This window comes from Crocuta crocuta, unplaced genomic scaffold, assembly GCF_008692635.1.
Source record: "Crocuta crocuta isolate KB4526 unplaced genomic scaffold, BGI_CrCroc_1.0 scaffold138, whole genome shotgun sequence".
In the NCBI taxonomy this organism is placed as follows: Eukaryota; Metazoa; Chordata; class Mammalia; order Carnivora; family Hyaenidae; genus Crocuta; species Crocuta crocuta.
The window spans coordinates 7547114-7567094 of NW_027532585.1; the positions used below are offsets into that span (position 1 = coordinate 7547114).

The window sequence follows — 19981 nt, forward strand, 5'->3', positions numbered from 1 at the left end:
CAAGATGCTGGACTTAACAGAAAAAGACTTCAAAATAGCCACTATAAATATGTCCACACAACCAAAGGAAAGCGTGATTTTAGGAGTAGAGGAAGGTATGACGACAATGTTGCATTACATAGAGAACATCAGTGAAGAGATAAAAATTGTAAAAAAGAAGCAAATGGAGGCCCTGGAGTTTAACAATATAATAAATGAAATTAAAAATTCGCTAGTTTAAAAAAAATTTTTTTTTAATGTTTTATTTATTTTTGAGACAGAGAGACAGCGTGAGCAGGGGAGGGTCGGAGAGAGAAGGAGACACAGAATCTGAAACAGGCTCCAGGCTCTGAGCTGGCAGTCAGCACAGAGCCCGATGCGGGGCTTGAACCCACAAACTGTGAGATCATGACCGGAGCCAAAGTCGGATGCTTAACCGACTGAGCCACCGAGGCGCCCCCAAAATTTGCTCATTTAACAGAATGAGAACACAAGCCACAGACTGGGAGAAAATATTTGCAAATGACATTCTGATAAAGACTATTATCTAAAAGTCAACAATAAAAAAATGGGCAATCTGATATTTAAAAGGCTTTTTATCATACTTTTCTCATATCCAACAATTGCACTCCCTGGTTTTTATCCAAAGGAGCTGAAACCTATATCCACACAAAAATCTGTATGCAGGTGTTTATTGTAGCTTTATTTTTTCCCCCACAGTATCTGTGAGTTTATTTATCACGAGAATCTATTCCATAACCCAATATTCACGTTTCATAGTTCAGGAACACAGGTCAGTGACAAACTTCCATGGAACTCAACCCAAAGAAATTCTACGCTCCAAAACTGCTTTGCACTCTGAAAGATACCAGCCTTCTTCATCTCCTCAAAATCTTTCATGGAATCATAATCTGTAGAAATCTGCATATGCCTTCTTTCTTGGTTTAGCCACAGCAAACTTACTTATAGAAAGCTGCAAGCCCCAGGGACACAGCGAACGCTCCAACAAATGAAATCACAGATGCTTGGCCAGAAGGCCTTGCATCTGCGGTTTCGTCAAAGCACGGGAAGTCATGGTAGTTATTCTCCACAACACCAACCTCAAATCCAACGTCTTTCCTAACTGATACAGAACTGGACCTATTGCATCTTTATTCGTAATTGCCAGAACATGAAAGCAACCGGGATGTTCTTCTGTATATGAGTGGGTAAATAAACTTTGATACATCCAGACAGTGGAATATTATTCAACACTAAAAGAAATAAGGTATCAGGTCATGAAAAGATATGGAGGAATCTGAAATGCACACTACTAAGAGAAATAAACCTATCTGAAAAGGCTATATATTATATGATTCCAATCATTTCACATTTTGGAAAATGGAAAGCCATGGTGATAGTGAAAAGATTAGCAGCCGCCAATGCTTAGGGAGGATGAAAGGATGAATAGGCAGAGGACTTGTAGGGCAGTGAAACTATTCTGTATGATACTATAACGGTGGATACATATCAGTATACATTTGTTAACCCATAGAACATAGAACATCAAGAGCGAACCCTAGTGTAAGCTACGGACTTTGGGTAATAACGATGTATCAGTGCAGGTTCATCAACTGTAACAAACGCACTAGTCTGGTGTGGGATGTTGATGGTGAGGGAGGCTGTGCATGTGTAGGGGTAGCAGATATATGGGAAATTTCTGTACTTTTTGCTCAGTTTTGCTGTGAACCCAAAACCGCTCTAAGAAATAGTCTATTAAATTTACCAGAGGCCTCAGAGCATTTGAACTAGCAGAATAAAGAATTAGTGAACTTGAAGATAAATCAATCGCAATTATGCCAGCTGAAGAACAGAGAGCAAAAGGAATGAATGAAAATGAACAGCACCTCGGTGAAATGGGGGATACCATCAAGCACAGCAACAGGAATTACTGGAAAGAGAAGAGAGAGAAAGGAGTAGAAAAATAAAAAACTTACCAAATTTGTTGCAAAACCATATGGTGCACATCCAAGAAATTAAATAAACTCTAAATAGGACAAAAAAAATCCAGAGCTCTCTGAATAGACACATCATGATAAAAATTATGAAGGTCAAAGATGAGAGAATAATCTTGAAGGTAATAAGAGAAAAATTACATGTCACCTACAAGAGAATCCCAATAAGGTTAGCGGAAACAATGAAGGCCAGAGGCAGTAGAAAAACCTATTCAAAGTGCTCAAAGACAACAACTGTCAACCAGAGTTAGTATAGACGCCGCAAGTAAAAGGGCATAGTCCACAACAAGACTGATTTTGTATTAGATCAACTTACTATAAGCCTGGAAGGTTCCCATGACCTCCTTGGGCTCAGTAATTCACCAGAACAACTAATAAAATTCAGGAAAATACCTAAGTGAAGAGACATGTTGAGTGAGGTCTGGGAGGATCCTAAACACAGGGCTTCTGCGCCTTCTCCCCATGGTATCAGCATCTAGCACCCTCCTGGGACATTGGTGTGTTCAGCAGCCAGAAGGCCCCACCAATTGTTTCCAGAGGTTTTATTAGGATTGCATTGCATAGGCATGATTTACCGAATATTGACCCTGTGATTGAACTCCATCTCCAGCCCTCCTTGTCTTCTTTGCGGGGGGGGGGGCAGGAAATCAGGCTGATATCATGTGGCTCAAAGCTCAACCTTCTAATCACATAGTTGGTCTTTCCAACCATGATCAGCCCCCATCCTGAAGCTATTCAGGGGCTCACCAGGAGTTACCACATTAGCATAAACTTAGATGTTATCCCAGAGGTTTGTACGAAACAAAAACACTTCATCACTCAGGATAAGGCTTTTAGAAGCCCCATACCAGGAACTTTAGGCAAAGACCAGACAAATTCTTTATTAGACAACATTCATGGCATGCTGCTCTTTTTATAGGTTTCAGGATACAGGTTTGTTAGATTTTTTTTCAGTTTGTTAGATTTTTTATTGAGGATTTTTATATCTATAGTCATAAGAGATACTTGGTTTGTAGTTTTCTTGTGACATGTTTATCTTATTTTGGTACCAGGCTGGTAGAATGAGTTGGGAAGTGTTTTTGCTACTTTTTGGAAGACTTTTGTGAAGAATTAGTATTAATTCCTCTTAAAATACACTTGGTAGAATTTACCAATGAAGCCATCTGCTGCCCTTGGGAATATTTTTGTGAGAAGTTTTTAAACTACTAATTCAGTCTATTAACTCGTGTAGATCTTTGAATATTTTCTATTCTTGAGTCCGTTTCAGTCACTTTGTCTTTAGAGAAGTTTGTCCATTTTATTAAAGTTATTGATATTTCTCATTCATTTCCCCTTCATTCATCATTTTTACTTCTGTAAGGTTGGTAGTAATGTCTCCCATTTCATTTCTGCTTCTCTGTATCACTATTCTGACAATGAGAGTGGGGATAGTGGCCTGCTTTTTGGGAGTGACACTCATGCTTTGTGAGGAGGACACTGGCTGGGGTGGTAGCCTCTGATCTTCTTGGGTGACATCTGGTATGGAACCTCTGCCCTGAGTGAGGTGGACTGAGGGCGTGCCCTGTCCCAGTATTCTTGGCTTGCCATGCCTGGGGCCGAGCCTCCACTGCATGAGTGTGCATGGGTGAAGGAAGGCAGACCCTGACCTCTTGGCTGCATGCACCTGGAATTCAGCGTTTTCAGCACCCAGGTTGAGGGGATGAGAATGTTGGCAGCCTGCCTCCCTGGGGAATAGCTGCAGCATCTCCTATGGACCAGGGGAGAAGGAGTCTGGCCTTCCTGGCCACATTCACTGGAGTAGAGCTTCTGTCCTACTGATCTGGGGTGGTGGGAGTGAGGGAGTGGGTCATGGCTCTAGTGCCACAGATTCTCAAGCTTTTTACCTAAATTTGGTAGACTTTTTTTTTATGTTTTATTTTTGAGCGAGAGATAGAGACAGCATGAGCAGGGGAGGGTCAGAGAGAGGGAGACACAGAATCTGAAACAGGCTCCAGGCTCTGAGCTAGCTGTCAGCACAGAGCCCGACGTGGGGCTCGAACCCACCAACTGTGAGATCATGACCTGAGCTGAAGCCAGGCACCCAACCGACTGAACCACCCAGGCGCCCCTGGTAGATTTTTTTTTGAATAAATTGTTTCTCCATTTGCTGTATACCCTTGGAACAATTTGCAGAGATTGTAGATGGTTATTTATCAAGGATTTTCACCAGCTGTTCAATGGAGAGAGGGTCCTCAGAACTCCTCATGGGACATTCTGGAAGTGTGCCTAGTATCCCCTATTAGCCACCCTTTTCACGGAAGGCATTGCTTAATTTTTGGCTTTATAGCTTCAGGTGGCCATGCAACAGCTCAGGCAGGGCTGACAGAAAACAGAAGGCTGAGGAAGAGAACCTAGGAGGCATACACATAGGGAATTAGGATCGAATTGAAGACAGTGTTCAAATATGAAATGATTAACTTTGAAAAGAGAAGGTTAAGGTTATGAAGAGCTAGGATGTATGTTCACCGAGCAGCACACAAGTGGAATGCTTATCATGCAGCGCAAGGTACTTAGATGCAAGGAACCATCCCTTTGCAAGATTGTTAAATAATAGAATGTACTACCCATGAAGGTTGCAGAATTGCATTTTAAAACAGGCTAGACCCTTGTTTTTAGATCTCATGAGTGACTAACCGTGCAGGTTCTCTATCACCTCCTTCATTATGATAAAACCTAACGGGCATTTTATTAACACAAATTATCAAAGTAAGTTCAGCATGGTACCTTTCACCTACCGCTCTGAACCTCAGCAAAGCACCCAAGAATATCTTAGCATTTGTAATAGCGAAGCGCAAGTAAGCCAAATAAGGTTCTGGGCCACACAGATAATTATTTTGTTCTTCCTCCAGAAAGTTAAACAAATAAAAGCAGCTGTCTTTCCTACTTGCTGGTCTGCGAGGCTAACTTAGGTGTGTTTCTGCCTAAAGACTGCAGCCCAGGGTAAACAGCCTCATTAGATCCCTTGCAATGCTTAGGCGCTTAGGTCATGTCAGCTTCCTGAACATGGGTGAGCTATTGTTTTTTTCCTCCCCGGGATGGGGAGATAAAAACTACACTTCAAATATTTATCCTTCTTATCTTTCTTGCTCTAATAAGGGCCTTGGCTGTGGGGCCATTTCCAATGAAATGCCTAATATAGAACAAAGTCAGTTGAAAGAGGTAGCTGTTATTTAACGAGATGAGGATTTTCAAATTAAAATCTTAACAATATTAGGGGAAACGAATGCTCCCTTGTGTTGGCAGGATTGCAGAACTTGGCCTTCCCATTCCGCTAATGGCAGTTCAGTTTTCTTCAATAAGAGGAAGAAACAATAGACACAGTGATGGCGACTATCAGTTTCTCTTAGCAATGAAATGAAATTAAGATATGCTGGGCATAGATTGAAACTGTAATTTGCAGAGTTTAATTAAACCTACTAAAGTTGTGCTCTAAGCTTGACTAGAACTTGAGTTTTGGGTTAAATGGGGGAAACTACAACCGGCCAATGTACACACGCACAAACTAAATTATATGTTAAACCACAACTATGTGTGTGTGTGTATGTGTGTGTGTGTGTGTATATATATATATATATATAGTGATATATCCATATTGATTATAGCTAAACTATATTTAGATCTAGATAGATCTATGTCAAGGAATGTGGATAACTGAAATGACAGGCAAATACATTTTCCAGCTTTCACAATGTGAAAATTGCCTTTTGAAATGGGGAGGAACCATTCCCTCATCGACATCCAGTGAAGTGTCAGTGTTGCTGATTGTTTTTCAAGAGGGGTATACACCCCTCAAAATAGATAAACAGGATTGCTTCAAATCAGTTTTTATTTTTTATTTTTTTTTAATATTTTTATTTATTTTTAGGAGAGAGAGAGAGAGACAGCGTGAGCAAGGGAGGGTCAGAGAGAGAGGGAGATACAGACTCTGAAACAGGCTCCAGTCTCTGCGCTGGCAGTCAGCACAAAGCCCGACGCGGGGCTTGAACCCACGAACCACGAGATCACGACCTAAGCGAAAGTCGGACGCTTAACCGACTAAGCCACCCAGGCGCCCCCTCAAATCAGTTTTTAAATCCCTGGGTTTTAGTGAAACTAAGATGGGAATTTGTTTTCCCCATTAAAGAACATCATGAAGTCCTAAGGCACAAGGTGGTTTAAAGGTTATAGAGATGTCTTTAAGTCGAACCCTATCAGAACAGAGAGGAGGTCAGTCACTTCAAGTGCTTTGGTGAATAGTAAAACGAAGTACAGTGTGCATTTCTGTGAAAAAAAATTGGTTTCTCATCTTAGTTTCACTAAAACCTGATGATTTAAAAACTGATTTGAGCGGCGCCTGGGCGGCTCAGTCAGTTAAATGTCCAACTTTCGCTCAGGGTCATGATCTCGCGGTTTGTGGGTTCGAGCCCTGCGTCAAACTCTGTGCTGACAGCTAGCTCAGAGCCTGGAGCCTGTTTCAGATTCTGTGTCTCCTCCTCTCTCTGCACCTCCCCTGCTCATGCTTTCTCTCTCTCTCTCAAAAATAAACATTAAAAATTTTAAAAAATGATTTGGAGCGGTTTGTGTATTTACTTTGAGGGTATTTACTTTGCCGCCCCCTTGGAAAGCAGTCATGGCACTGACATGTCACCGGGGCTGCCTTGCCACACTGACAGGCAAGTTTCAGACTGTAGGAGTTTGGAAATACATTTGCGTGTCATGTCGGTTATCCAAGTTCCGTATTCCTCAAGAGCTGACAAGACAAGAATTGAGCACACAAGATCCTCAATGTCCCTGTGTCATGAAAAAAAAAAATCACATAATAAAGAGCAATATGGTTTTTGGAAGCCTGTTAAGTTCAAGGTCACAAATCTGTAAAATAGCACAATAGCTGAATGTTGGATAACCCATGAGTTTTTAAAGCTTTTTAAACCTTCATTTTAATGAAGTTTAAAAATATCCAGGGTAGCTCCGGTAGCTCAGTTGGGTAAAAGTCTGACTTCAGCTCAGGTCGTGATCTCATGGTTTGTGAGTTCTAGACCGGCATCGGGCTCTGTGCTGACAGCTCAGAGCCTAGAGCCTGCTTTGGATTCTGTGTCTCCTTCTTCTCTGCCCCTCCCCTGCTTGTGCTCTCTCACTCTCTGTCTCTTTCAGAAATAAACATTAAAAACATTTTTAAAAGCAATGGAATTAGCTAGAGAATGGAGTTATACAACATTATGTACATGAACAAGGTTGTCTTTGGTTAGGTAAAAGTGTTTAAAATACTTCTCTCAGTCCTATTAAAAATTTGTATATCTTTAAATGTACTAAAACTTGAGTTGGTTTATATATACGCGTTTCATTCTAAAAACTTAATACAAAGTTCCAGGGTATCAATATCAAATTGTTGTTATTTTGAAGTAGAGCTAAACAAGCAGGTTTCCCCATATATGTTCTAAATTGCAGAATCTTAGAATGGCTCAGAACCTGAGGTCATTGGCTTGCATTTCCCACCTGCTAGGATAAATACTAGGGATACCTGCATCACGTGCCTTCTAGTCTCTATTTGAAGAAGTTCATAGGCAGAGAAGCCGGTGCTCCCCATTAGCATGAATGACTCAGGGTTTGGAGTATTTACTAATGTTAGTCACTGGGCTAAGTGCTTCTCTAATGTTGTAAAATAATTCTGTGAGGTAATAATCTCTAGTTTGACAGACAAGGAAACTGAATGTCAGTGGAGACGAAGTGACTTGCTCGTGTTCATTCTGTGACTAACTGATAGTGTCAGGTCTGCTGGCACAAAGGTGGTGTGTTTTAGACACGATAATATATCGTGTGACAAATTTACTCTCATTTACATGATTTCTCTCCATGTATCCTAAGATAACCACTTGAGCCTTTCTTTCCCCTCCCACAAACATTTATATAGACAATCCTGCTTCTCATCTTACTCTTTATTACCCTTCTGGTTCCCTTTTCCAGGGATGACACAAAGCAAGCAATGTGATTGTAGGGACCAAGTAACCTTTTCCACACTGTAGTTTACTCTAAACAACTGTAATACTAATTTGTAAAATTTCAGACAGTACAAAAATACATAGGGTAGATAAATGCCAGTCCTTCTCTATGCCCTGTACTCAACTCTATGTAGTTATCAGGCTTTGTCATATCCTTCCATTTCTTTATTCCGTTTTCTTACCCGGAGCAAATACGGGAAGTTCTTGCTCCAAACATATTGTAACGTGCCCGGTTTCAGTGACAACAATTTAAGCAACACCACTCCCTCAAGGACATAGTTCTAATTTCAGTTGCACAGCATATTAACTGTAATTACCGAAGTACAAACTTCACCGTTAGCTCCTCAGTCCATAAATCACTGCGTAATAACAGACGTGCCCCGTGATCAGTGGCTAATAATGCCACTACTTCCAAAGTCTGCTGGTGACTGGTCACTGTGCGTGATATTCAGTTTATGCACAGACAGCAGAGTGTGTAGTTGTGGCGACTTCTTGTTTCCTAGTGATAAAGCCACGTGACATTTTACAAAAATGGGTAGCCAACAGAGGGAAAGACAAAGTATACAGCAAAGAAACAAAGCGTGAACACACTGAAATGACATTTGAGTTGAATGTAGATGGAGCCGTACAGGCAGTAGCTGGTCTTGGGAATGCTGTCGCCCTTCGATAGACTCGTCGCGCCCTCAGGGAAACTGAGTGAGGGCGACCTTGATGTACATGAGGAAAGTGGCTTTGATGAGAAGGATGATGGCGTCCCAGAGGAAATGATGATAGAACAAGAACAAAGCTTCACATTAAAGAAACTGTAGGAGACAGAGCATAGCACTGAAAGCATGGATGAAAATGTTGGGAGCTGATTCAAACTTAGAAAGGCCTATGACAATTTGCCTTTGAGAAAAACGTTTGCTGTGTATCATCGTTTATAATATTTACTACAGTGTGCTAAATTTTAGCTTTATTATTTTTTCATTTTCCTCATACTTCCATAATTGACACTGAGAGTTTTTAATATTTTATCATTTTTAAAGGTCATGAAACAGTCCTATCTTCTCTCATTGACTATTAAGATTTCTTTGCACAGTTTCAGACTGCATGGTCCTCTTGTGGTCTTGCATTAACTGTGCAAAGTCAAATGTATCAGCAAATCCTCTTGGTTTCACCTCCAGAATGTCTCAGATTTATCCACTTCTCCCCTACTCGCCCAATTCATAATTAGCCTTTTCCTGCTTGGACTAGTAAATTAATAGCTTCCTACTTCTCTCCCTGCCCCATTCCTCAGAATCCATTTTTCACTTAGCAGCCAGAGGGATCTTTTAAAATAGATTTAGGGTTTCCCTATCTAAAAGTCCATGACGGCTTCTATTCAAACTCTGAATAATTAGAACTCACGTTGCTCAAAATGTGCTTGCTGCCTATCCTTTGACTTTACTTCCAACCCTCTGACCCCTGTTCAGGGCAGCAAGTTTGTACCAGCCTCATTGCCCTTTGCTTTTAATGAAATGTAGGGACATAAAATAGTATCCACTGTAATCCTTGGTTCTTCACGCTCAATAAAAACTCCTGAAACCACTGCCCAACCTACAAGCTGGACTCATGTCGAATGGTCACCTTCATCTCATCTCTCTGCTTCCTTGTATCCAAGGTTAACCACCATTCTTAATCTGGTAGTTATTATTTCCAAGTTTTTCTTTTTAAAATAATTTTAACTTCTCTCTATGTATATACCTAACGTATATTTAGTTGTTTAAAATTTTATAGGAAAGTCATTATGTTGAGTGGAATCTTTTGGGGCTCTCTCCCCCACCCCCTAGCTGACTTTGATGGACTCTTCTGACGATGGTTATCTAAGTTTTGCTGAACCCGGTGCTATGAGCTCTCCAGCACATGCATCCTGCCTGGCCTATGGCACTCACTCCGTGGAAGTATCTAGGGGTCCTAACGCCCAGAAACAGATTCATGCATGCACAGAGCTTTGGCATATGGTATAGGGAGCATGTCATGTCAGTAAGAGAATGTTTCGCAATAGAAATAGGAAACATGTTTATTCATATAGAAATCACCACCACTGGATTTCTATTCCATATATATACATACACACACACACACACACACGCACGCACGCTACAGGAATTAAGGACTTAAATGCTTAAAAATGCACAAAACTTGGGGCACCTGCATGGCTCAGTTGGTTGAGCGTCTGCCTCTTGATTTTGGCTCGGGTCAGGATCCCACGGTTTGTGTGTTTGAGCCCCATGGTGGGCTCTGCGCTGCCAGTGTGGCAGCTTGTTTGGGATTCTCTCTCCCTTTCTCTGCACCACCCCAACCAAATAAATCAACTTAAAAAAGATACACAAGGGGCACCTGGGTGGCTTAGTCGGTTAAGTGTCCGACTTTCGCTTAGGTCATGATCTCGTAGTTAGTGGGTTCGAGCCCCGCGTCAGGCTCTGTGCTGACTGCCAGCTCAGAGCCTGTAGCCTGTTTCGGAGTCTGTCACTCCCTCTCTCTCTGACCCTCCCCTGCTCATGCTGTCTCTCTCTCTCTCTCCTAGAAATAAATTAAAAAAACAAAAAAACATTAAAAAAATATAAAAAAGATACACAAAACTCAAAACCTAAAAACTTTATGAGTCTTAGCAGAAAGCATATTATCATTTATCACTCAGGAGAATAGTTTTTTAAATGAGACACAAAAAATTTTGACTAATTTATAAACTTTTTTTTTTTTTCTCCAGCAAAAGGCACCTTAATGAAAATGAAAAGGTAAGCTACTTGGGGAGAGTATTTGCAATCATGCACTATCACAACTGGTATAATGTTTACATGACAGTAAGCACATAGAAAACAGAAAAATGGGCAAGAGACACAAAGAGGCATTTTTTTTTTCCTATGGAAGAGGAAATATATATGGCCAATTAAGAAAATGTTCTACTTTGCTGACGGTCCTGGTGATAGAAATCAACATCACGATGACCTATCATCTGACCTTTGTGAGGACAAAATTCAAGTCTGTCAATTCAGTGTGGGAGGGAATGTGGAATCAGTGGCTCTCACAGTCTTTGCCACAAGAGTAAATTGGTAGAACCACTTTGGGAAAAAGTGGCCTCCATGGCTTCTGCACTTTCTGCAGGTGGATGTGTGATTGGCTATGTTCAAGTTCAGTGTGAGGCCTTTTCTCTCTCATTTAACTTGTTTTAGAAATTACCCTTTTGGTTTATTTATTCACTCTTATCTCTCCTTTCAACTACAAGGCAAGCTCTAGAGTGAGGACCTTGTCTAATCTGTTCATCACTGGAGCTGGAGCACAGGATCAGAGGTGCTCAGTAAGTGGCCAAATGGATGGATCTGCATTTGATTTAGCATCTTTTTATTGTTCTCTTTTATGAACTGTGTGCTTGCATTCTTTGCCTGTTTCCGATCTTGGGTAACTTTCTCTTATTAGTTCAATGGAGCTCCTCACATATTATAATGATTAGTTTTATGACCAATTTTGTTTTGCAATACTTTGTTTTTCATTTTAACTTTTCATTTCTGTTCTCATTTATTATACAGATGCTTACAATTTTTATGTAGTCCTAAATATCAATCTTTCCCATTATTCCTTTTGGGTTTTAGGTCCTACTTAGAAATGCCATCCCCACCCCGACACTATATTCTTTCATTTTCAACTTTTATGCTGCCATTAATTGCTTTCAAATTCTGTATATAGTGTTAAGTAGAAATTTTTTCTTTACAAATGTTCCCAAGACCATTTACTGATCACCTTTCCTAAACATATTTTTTAAGATTTTTAATTAATGTAATTATGATTTTATTTTCATTATTTGCAGTTTTCTAAAAATTAAGTATTATGCTCATTTCCCCCAAAGTTCCGGTCACAAACCATGAATTATAGGCTTTTAAGCAGTAAAATTATCTCATGATCTACTTAAAACAGAAAGCATATTGAAAACAGAAACATGGCTTTAGAGAGAAAATATTTAATCTATTTCATGAAAAAAAACTGTGCAAAGTTTTGGAAAAGAGGCATTAGGTTTCAGTATAGAGTATAAATACATTCTTGCTTTTGTAACCACACGCATTACACATCGTTAGGGTTGGTAGTGAAGGCTGTTGCGCACACTCATTCCAAATGGTCTTCTGTTAACACATGCGCTGGAAAGCGTCACTGAAAACAGTCAGGAGATAGATGCAGAAATACAATGTTATATAAAAATATATTAATCTGCCTACATGAAACACTTAAAAAAGCAGACCACAACCATTTTTAGAATTAGAGTATGGACGGAAATATCAATATGTGAAGTTCTAAATTGGATTTTCATTGCATTTTTATCTCTGGAGAAAAAAATAAGCAAACCTTTGGAATGACAGATACGAAGTCAGCACAGCAGACCAACTCTATTTTCAAAAATAAAAACACAACTTTATCCACACAAAAGATGGGAGAGTCTGAGTCTCTAAAATGTGACAAATTGATGAAATGTTACAATTTGGAAATCTGTTTTATACATATATATCTCAAGCGCACAGCAAACTTTGATTTGTCCACAAACCACATGTAATTACAGCAATGAAAGTATTTCTAAACTGGTTCTCAATGCACCCTTAACAGAATTTCAAACTTAAAAAAAATATTAACCTATGTAAAATACAACTAGGAAGGTATGTATACTGCAAACTAGAGAGAAATTAACCTTAAAATCACAAGGGGGTACTGTTCTGCTCTGGAAACCGAGATATTATTAGGAATTCTAGAAAAAACACTTTACCACAACAAAACCTTTCTGCTGCAGAACCATAGCTCCTCACGGAAACTTCTACAGAAACTACCATTGTTTTTAGAGAGAGGGAAGACTAAGGTGTGGAGAGGAAGTGGAAGTATATATTTTACAGGTAAATTTGGGTGAGGAGTATTGGAGGCATGCATGGACAAGACATTTCAACTCTATACAAGCAAGAACTTGTTAGTTTTGAACAGCATAATGAACAAAACAGGCAGCTCGTCCTGTCCATACTCACAGAATGATTGTAATTCTGGCGGGGTTAAGAATAATGACCACAGGGAAAAAAAAAAAGAATAATGATCACAGATTCTAACAATAGAAGACTGTTACATGGCAGAGTCCTTCTACATTTTGAGAAAGGAACATGTCTATTTTTATCCTTCATTACCATAATTTATCAACTACTGTTTTGCCCTCTATTTTAGAAGATATTTATCATGAGCACAGCACACCAAAGAGTCATAAAAATACTGTTTAAACTGGGCATATTTAATCTGAAAGCTTCCCCCCCATTTCTCAGCATTATGAGGTCTCATTTCACTTTATTTCAAATGTAAGTATGTAACCAAGCATATTAAAAACAAAGGCAATACATTATGTTTGTCCATGTAACTCATAGTTCCAAGTTTTTAAACATTAACAAATTTTGCTGACCTCCGTATCACTGAAAACCGGCAGGTCTGTTAGTTGCTCTAGAAGAGGAAGGAATTCATACCATGCCCTGGAAGCCACAAAAAGGTCCGAGTAGATGGTTGTTTAGCGATCCTTTGTGCTTGTTTAGTGTTTCTTAGCACATGGTTGCTGGTAGAGGCAGGGACGCATATCTGGAAACACTTGTGATTCTTTTTGGCTGGGGCTTTCGACAGAACAAAATGCTCTTTGGTGTACCTGTAAGTGCCATGCCTTGAAGGGGGACACCCCAGACAAAGGACAACTCTAATTAGGCAAACATTCCACAACCAGGATCTAGAGTTTTCACCATTCAACTCTAACCTTTGAAAATAATTAAACCCAATGAGCACACTAGGAAATAGAAGGGTGGCAATCGGAAAAGCTGCCTCGCGCTGCCTCCTGGCCCACTGTGCCTAGGCCTTGGCTGGTCAGACCAGCTGCCGGGAAGCCAGAAGCAGCCAGTGAACGTGTAGGTGTGATGTGCAAAAGGGCCAAGGTTGGCTGTCAATGAACACATGCAGACAGATCGGGAAGCCCCTGATTTATAACACTATTCTTTATGTTACCCTATTGCCAAGAAAATGGGGAAAACAAACTTAATTATTCAGGACAAAATAGAGATTTATGGTTGGTGAGAATTCTTCATTTAAATAAACTATGTCTCTGCCACAGGAGGAAGAGGAGGAAATCTTGGCGATTAATGGGGTGAATTCTACTTCTAAGGCAGGACATGGTAACTACCTTGTAAGTTTTACATTTCCGTATGGGTTTCAGGAGTGAGATTTTGTTATAATGAACAAGTTCTAATAATTTAAATTTGCAAACTATTTAATGAAAAGATGTTTATAATCTTGTTCCTGGATGATTATTGAGTCACAGTGTTAACATTTTACTCCATCCGTTGAGTACCTAATGCTAGAAGAGGTTTACTGTAATAGAACCCCATGTATTTGAGTCACTGGAGTGGGGGCGGGGGAGGAGGTCTTACATACCAGTGTCATTTATGAAGCGAGTAAGCAGAGAACTTTATGTGTTAACAAGACTGGCCAAATACTATGTATGCTTCTAGAACTTGCTTTGGTTATTAAAATGTTCTTAAATATGGCTAAGATTCTTAGGTTGTTAGACAGTCCTGTTCTAAGAATTAAGTTATTCTTATGACAAGGTCCTATAATTACCTTTTGAAGACCAATTAAAATAGCATTGTTGGAGCTAACATTGAAAATCTACTTAATTCCTTAATACATCCATCTGCCAAGAAAAATCCTGGATAACATCTGAATTTAAGAAAGAATAGTACATAAAATCTTTTGGGGAAACAAAAGTATACAGACCGTTCCAGCCATGAAGGATAAGAACGTATAATGAAAAGTCAAAAACTAATACAGTTAAATGGATTTAAGTTAAATTTCAAAAACAATCATCACTAGGACTTTTTGGATTCTTTAGATTGACTATTATTTACTATATATTTAAAAGCTTCATGTTTTTTAAAAAATTAACTTTTGAGAGGCAATTTAACATGGTAGTTCAGCCAACTCATCCAGGCCTGGCCACTTCCTAAATGCGGGAGTTTGAACATACTGGTGGAAAGGCCTATCACTCTTCTGTTTCAGTTTCCTCGACAGGGAAATAAGGAAAATTGTACCTCTCTCAGAAGGCTGTTATGAAGATTAAATGAGTTAATACATAAAAAGCACTTAGAAAAGTGACAGGCACATATTAAGCACTCAATATATTCGGCTATTTAATTTACTCTATGTAAATACTACAAAGGCTTAAGAAAGCATTCACAAGAAGCAAGTACTCTAAATTCTGCAGTCTGTCTTCACTCTACATCTGGGAGTAGAGGTAGGAATTAGGAGACTGTATTAAAATAAAAGACAGATCACTCACTATTCACCTTGTTACTCATTCCACGAAATTGGTCCAGCGACAGCCTGGGCCAGGCACCACTCCAGTGTCTAACATTATTCTCAGAGCTTGAGATATGGTCACCAACGTTCTAGAGCCATTTTCTCATCTGTAAAATGGACGTAACATCCATTTGTCTGACTCATAGGTTACTTTGAAGCTCAATGAGGCAAAATGCATGAAGGCACTTTGAAGATTTTGTAGAGCACCATCCGAGTGTATTAACAGGAATGGGGTGCAGGGTGAGTATGCGTGGACCCTCTCAGAGGAAGATATTACTTGCAGTTCTGGGTTTAAGAAAATTTTCATAAAACTGTAGGTTTCTAACTCTAACATCATTTATAAATAGTAACATATTTTATTATAAAACTGTGTTTCTCTTATTGGGTCCCAACTCTCTGGAGAGTTATTAACATATCAAATAGATGGTTGAGAAATATTTTCCTTTAGAAACTGCCATTGCAAAGAAAATGTCAAGCTAGATATTATGGTCATAAATTATCATTATTAACTAATAAGTAGCAGTTCCATTAATTACTAAATGCTTTGCAAACATTATGTCATTGAATCCTTATAGCGACCCCATAAAACAGAGCGGCCCCATTTTACACAGTTAGAATCCGAAAGCCTACAAAACACATGCACTTTAACCTCTACACAATAAAATCACCAGAAGAAAAAGTCCTAATCATTTCTGTCTTCACCAAATCACATACTTAAGAGAACCAATAGATCAAATCATTCCAAATTATGTTCTGATCATTGCAATAAAGGTGATTTTAAAAGTTACACCAGTGCTTACAATTCAGTTTCCTTTAAATTCAGTATCACTTTACATCTTCAAAAAAATCTTTTTTTTCCCCTGAAAATAACACATTGTTCACTGAAAAGAAACTACAAGTAGAATTAAAACATTTATAATTTCATCATTCAGGAAAACTACCGTTGACATAGTTCCTCTCCAGATATTTTTATGCAGTTGTGAACTATGGGATTTAGTTTTTGATGACTGTTTCTAAACATGATACCAAATACAAGGGCCACACTGAAGTCTTTTTAATTGGCAGACATAATAAATCATAAATTTTGTGCATGCAGAAAATTATTACAGATATCATTTTCAGTATTTTCCTAACATTTCCAACCATGGAAAAAGCAGCAGAGACTTATTTTGGTAATACTAACCAAAAGAACACTGCCCATAAGAGAAACTTAGATGGGAAGTTTTTGACTGTGTTAAAGATTTATAGCTTTCTGCAGATCTAATAATACTATGACTATAGTATTAATTAGAAGTTAAGGAGAAAATTGTTTTGTAGTCATTGAACTTTGCCAGAATTACACTTGTGGGTGATTCAACTGTAAAGTTTTTCCTTGTGAATAGGTTAAATATTTGCTTGAGGCAGCATATTTAAGATAAGCTAAGTTCTTTTCAGGGAACCTATTACTCCGGAGTATAAATTCAGGAAAAAAAAAAAGTTTCACTACTTGTGAAATAATATCCCAGAGTGTGATGGAAAAAATAGTGACAAAACTGCACAATAATTTAGGGCAAAGACCCCAGGTACTGAGTCAAAGTGTGTGTGATGCCACATTACTGGCACTTCGATTAAGGTGACTTATACTGAAATCTGACTCTTTTTAAACTATCACTGGATATAATTTATAACAGAAAAGCAAAAGTTAAAAAAACATGCAAGTCCTTACAGAAAACAGAAGGCAGAAAAGGATCAAGAAGTTTTTAAAAATAAACTTTCTAGTGCTTCCTCTTATGTAAGAGGTTTATGTTAGTCATAAATTCTAGGAACCTATTTATACTGCTTTAGTAGGATTCCTAAAAAAATCATACTAAATCCACATAAATAATATTTTTAATGTAAAAAGTAGTGCATACTGGTGACTAAGAATAAGAATGTTCAATAAAACTGTACTTTGAAAGAAAAGTATAAGCTTAATCCTAACTGAAAACTGTCTAGACAAAAGGAATATTAATAGATTCTAAGAGATAACATAATACATATGTGTTTGTGTATTATACTGAAAAATTAATTATCAGGTATTTCTGAATTAGGATAAAACCGTATATACTTCTTTCCCAGGGAGTGAAAACGTTTATGTCTTTAAATAGGAAAAGATTAAGCCAACATATTCTTATTATGTCCAAATGGAAATGAAAAGTATAATATTTCAAATGAGATTAAAACAGGACTTCAGCCTATTTTTCATAAAAGAGAATATTAATGTTATTCATCCCTTTCACACAGAATGCTTTTTATGGAAAGAAAAGGTTTATGAGGTAATTACATAATAATTTTAAACAAGATTCCTTTTAATTTTACATTTATGCTTCTCTTTAAAAATAGCTTTAGCAGTTTACAAATTAAATCCAAACCATGACTTTGCATTTCCTTACTTCAGAGATTTAGAGAACCTCACTAAATGAAGCTAATATGTTCAAAACTGTATTTCAGAAAGAAAAATGGGCAAATGATGGTACTCTAAAGATTTGTTTCTGAAGGAGGGAAAAGCACATTATGTCATCTTGCCTATAAAGATTTTTTGGGGAAATATAGTTTATACCTTGCATTTTCAAAATCCTGTACACTGATTAAATCACAAACATACTGAATCAGTTATAGTAAAAACAAGAATAGGCTTTTAAATAGTTATAAAGGGAAATTATGATAAGAAAAAAAACATTCCATATCTTCTACTGACAAATTTCTTTTGGGGTTAAAAGCCACCCCAATGTCATTAAATCACTATATGTTTCAGCCCTAATATTTTAAAGAGTAATAAATATATATACATATTAATAGGATGAAAGTGCTTCACACTAAAACTTTCCTTGAAGGCTTAAAAGTGATTTTTAAAAACATCACAATAAATGATCATCATTTAATAAAGTTCTGAAATATGGGAACCAAAAAACCCCAAATGCAACGAATCTGCATATTTTCACGCTTACAAGTGAAATTTAAACCTCTGAGAAAATGTTTATATCCATTTACTCAGATTCACCCGTCACAATTTATTCTTTATCATAAATAGTATCCCGGATAGTAATATGTCCCAAAGTCCCTTTCTCCTTGTGAGTTCTAGTATTTCTGAGGACTCACTTATCATCTGATAAGACTGCATTCATTCAGAAAAAAGTTAAGGAATTGAGTCAGTACATCTTTAGACATCTATTTCTGTACAGAGTTATAAGGCATTAATAACGGTATGTGATCATAGCAAATAATTTATAATAAAAAATAGAAATTCTCTTTTAAATTGCTCTCAAATGAGAGAATCACAGAGGAGAACAAAGAACATATCGACCACCCTGATAACTCTTTAAGCTTCTACTGTGACATAAAGACTTTTTTTCGTTGTTGTTTGTTTGGCTTAAAACCGACCTTAGGCCCTGAATGGCAGGTGTCCTGATACCAACACGTGGACTAGATCTCAGGTTCTGTTTAAAGTTACTGTGAAACGTATATATTTAAATGTGCTATTCACTACTAATAAAAATAGAAAAAGTTAGTTAAAATATTTGGTTTCACTATTGTTATCAGTATTCATTGCAAATTACTGTCATGATAATAGTCTAGACTATAGTGTGGACTTAAGTTTTGTGCCAAATAGCACAGATTACAAAATCGTGGTTCAAATGATGGTCAACGATTTCTCTGGTACACAGCCAGAAGGAAGGGATTGGTTTCTAACAGATAAGTAAATATGGAGCATAGCTTTACGTTAGTATCAGTTGCTAGAACTGAGCACTGAGTCTCTTGGTATCCAGAGGCAGAAATAAAGCTGCGTTTCGTAAGGTACAGTGGCTGGGAGGACGGGGGACAGTGGCTCTGGTGACTGGGTAGCTAGCTGGCTTGCTAAAATACATACGCGAGCTCGACTGGCGTCATGCACCCCTGCTGCGCACTGGTGATCTGTAAAGGCTGACTGAACATAATTCCCTTCATCATACAGGCACTGCTGTCTGCGCTACAGTAATAAAGAAACACGCTGATAGACAGAACGGCTTCAAGTGATAGGCAATCTCCAGGAATCTGCAGGGAGATGGCTGGTTGACTGGAAATGCTCTCAATTACTCCAGAGGGTATCCGTCCTTGAAGAAGCCATTCATTGCCTAGAAAATAAAACCATAAATTACAAAGACTGTGTAAGACATCAAGTAGGAAATCAGACAAACCTTACAAAGACTAGATTCAATCAACAGATATTTACTGAAAGCCTCTAAGTGTGAGGCATTATGCTCTGCGTGAAGGACATAAGTAGGATATAATGGCCACCCACGAGGTGTTCCCAGTTTAGTGATCTCGATATCAAATTATTAAATCTTCCTCTGAACACCATAATTTATAAATTTCTACTGAAATCAGACTGAATAATGAAAATCTGGCTATAGAGTCTTAATCCTTGAAATTAAAAGTGAAACCTATAAGTTCTAGAAATTAACATAAACAGGTCATTTTTACCAGGTAAAAGTGTTCGGGAATATCATGAAAACTACAAAATAAATGAGGGTATACAAATATGTGTACAACTCTGTGGTGACTCTCAAGTCCTTTAAGTAATGATGAATTCTTAAATATCCAAAAGTAAAAACCAAATAATTTTTA

At 38.1% G+C, this 19981-nt stretch overlaps 1 protein-coding gene across 1 annotated transcript in view; it reads right to left on the reverse strand.

Annotated features, from left to right (window-relative positions):
- Positions 1–11947: 11947 nt before the first annotated feature.
- Positions 11948–19981, reverse strand: part of NHLRC2 (NHL repeat containing 2) — a 59217-nt gene continuing 51183 nt past the window's right edge. Inside the window, exon 11 of the mRNA XM_077779459.1 lies at positions 11948–19488. Coding sequence (XP_077635585.1) covers positions 19232–19488 — 257 coding nt within the window. The 3' untranslated portion in view covers positions 11948–19231. The remainder of the gene's footprint in view (positions 19489–19981) is intronic.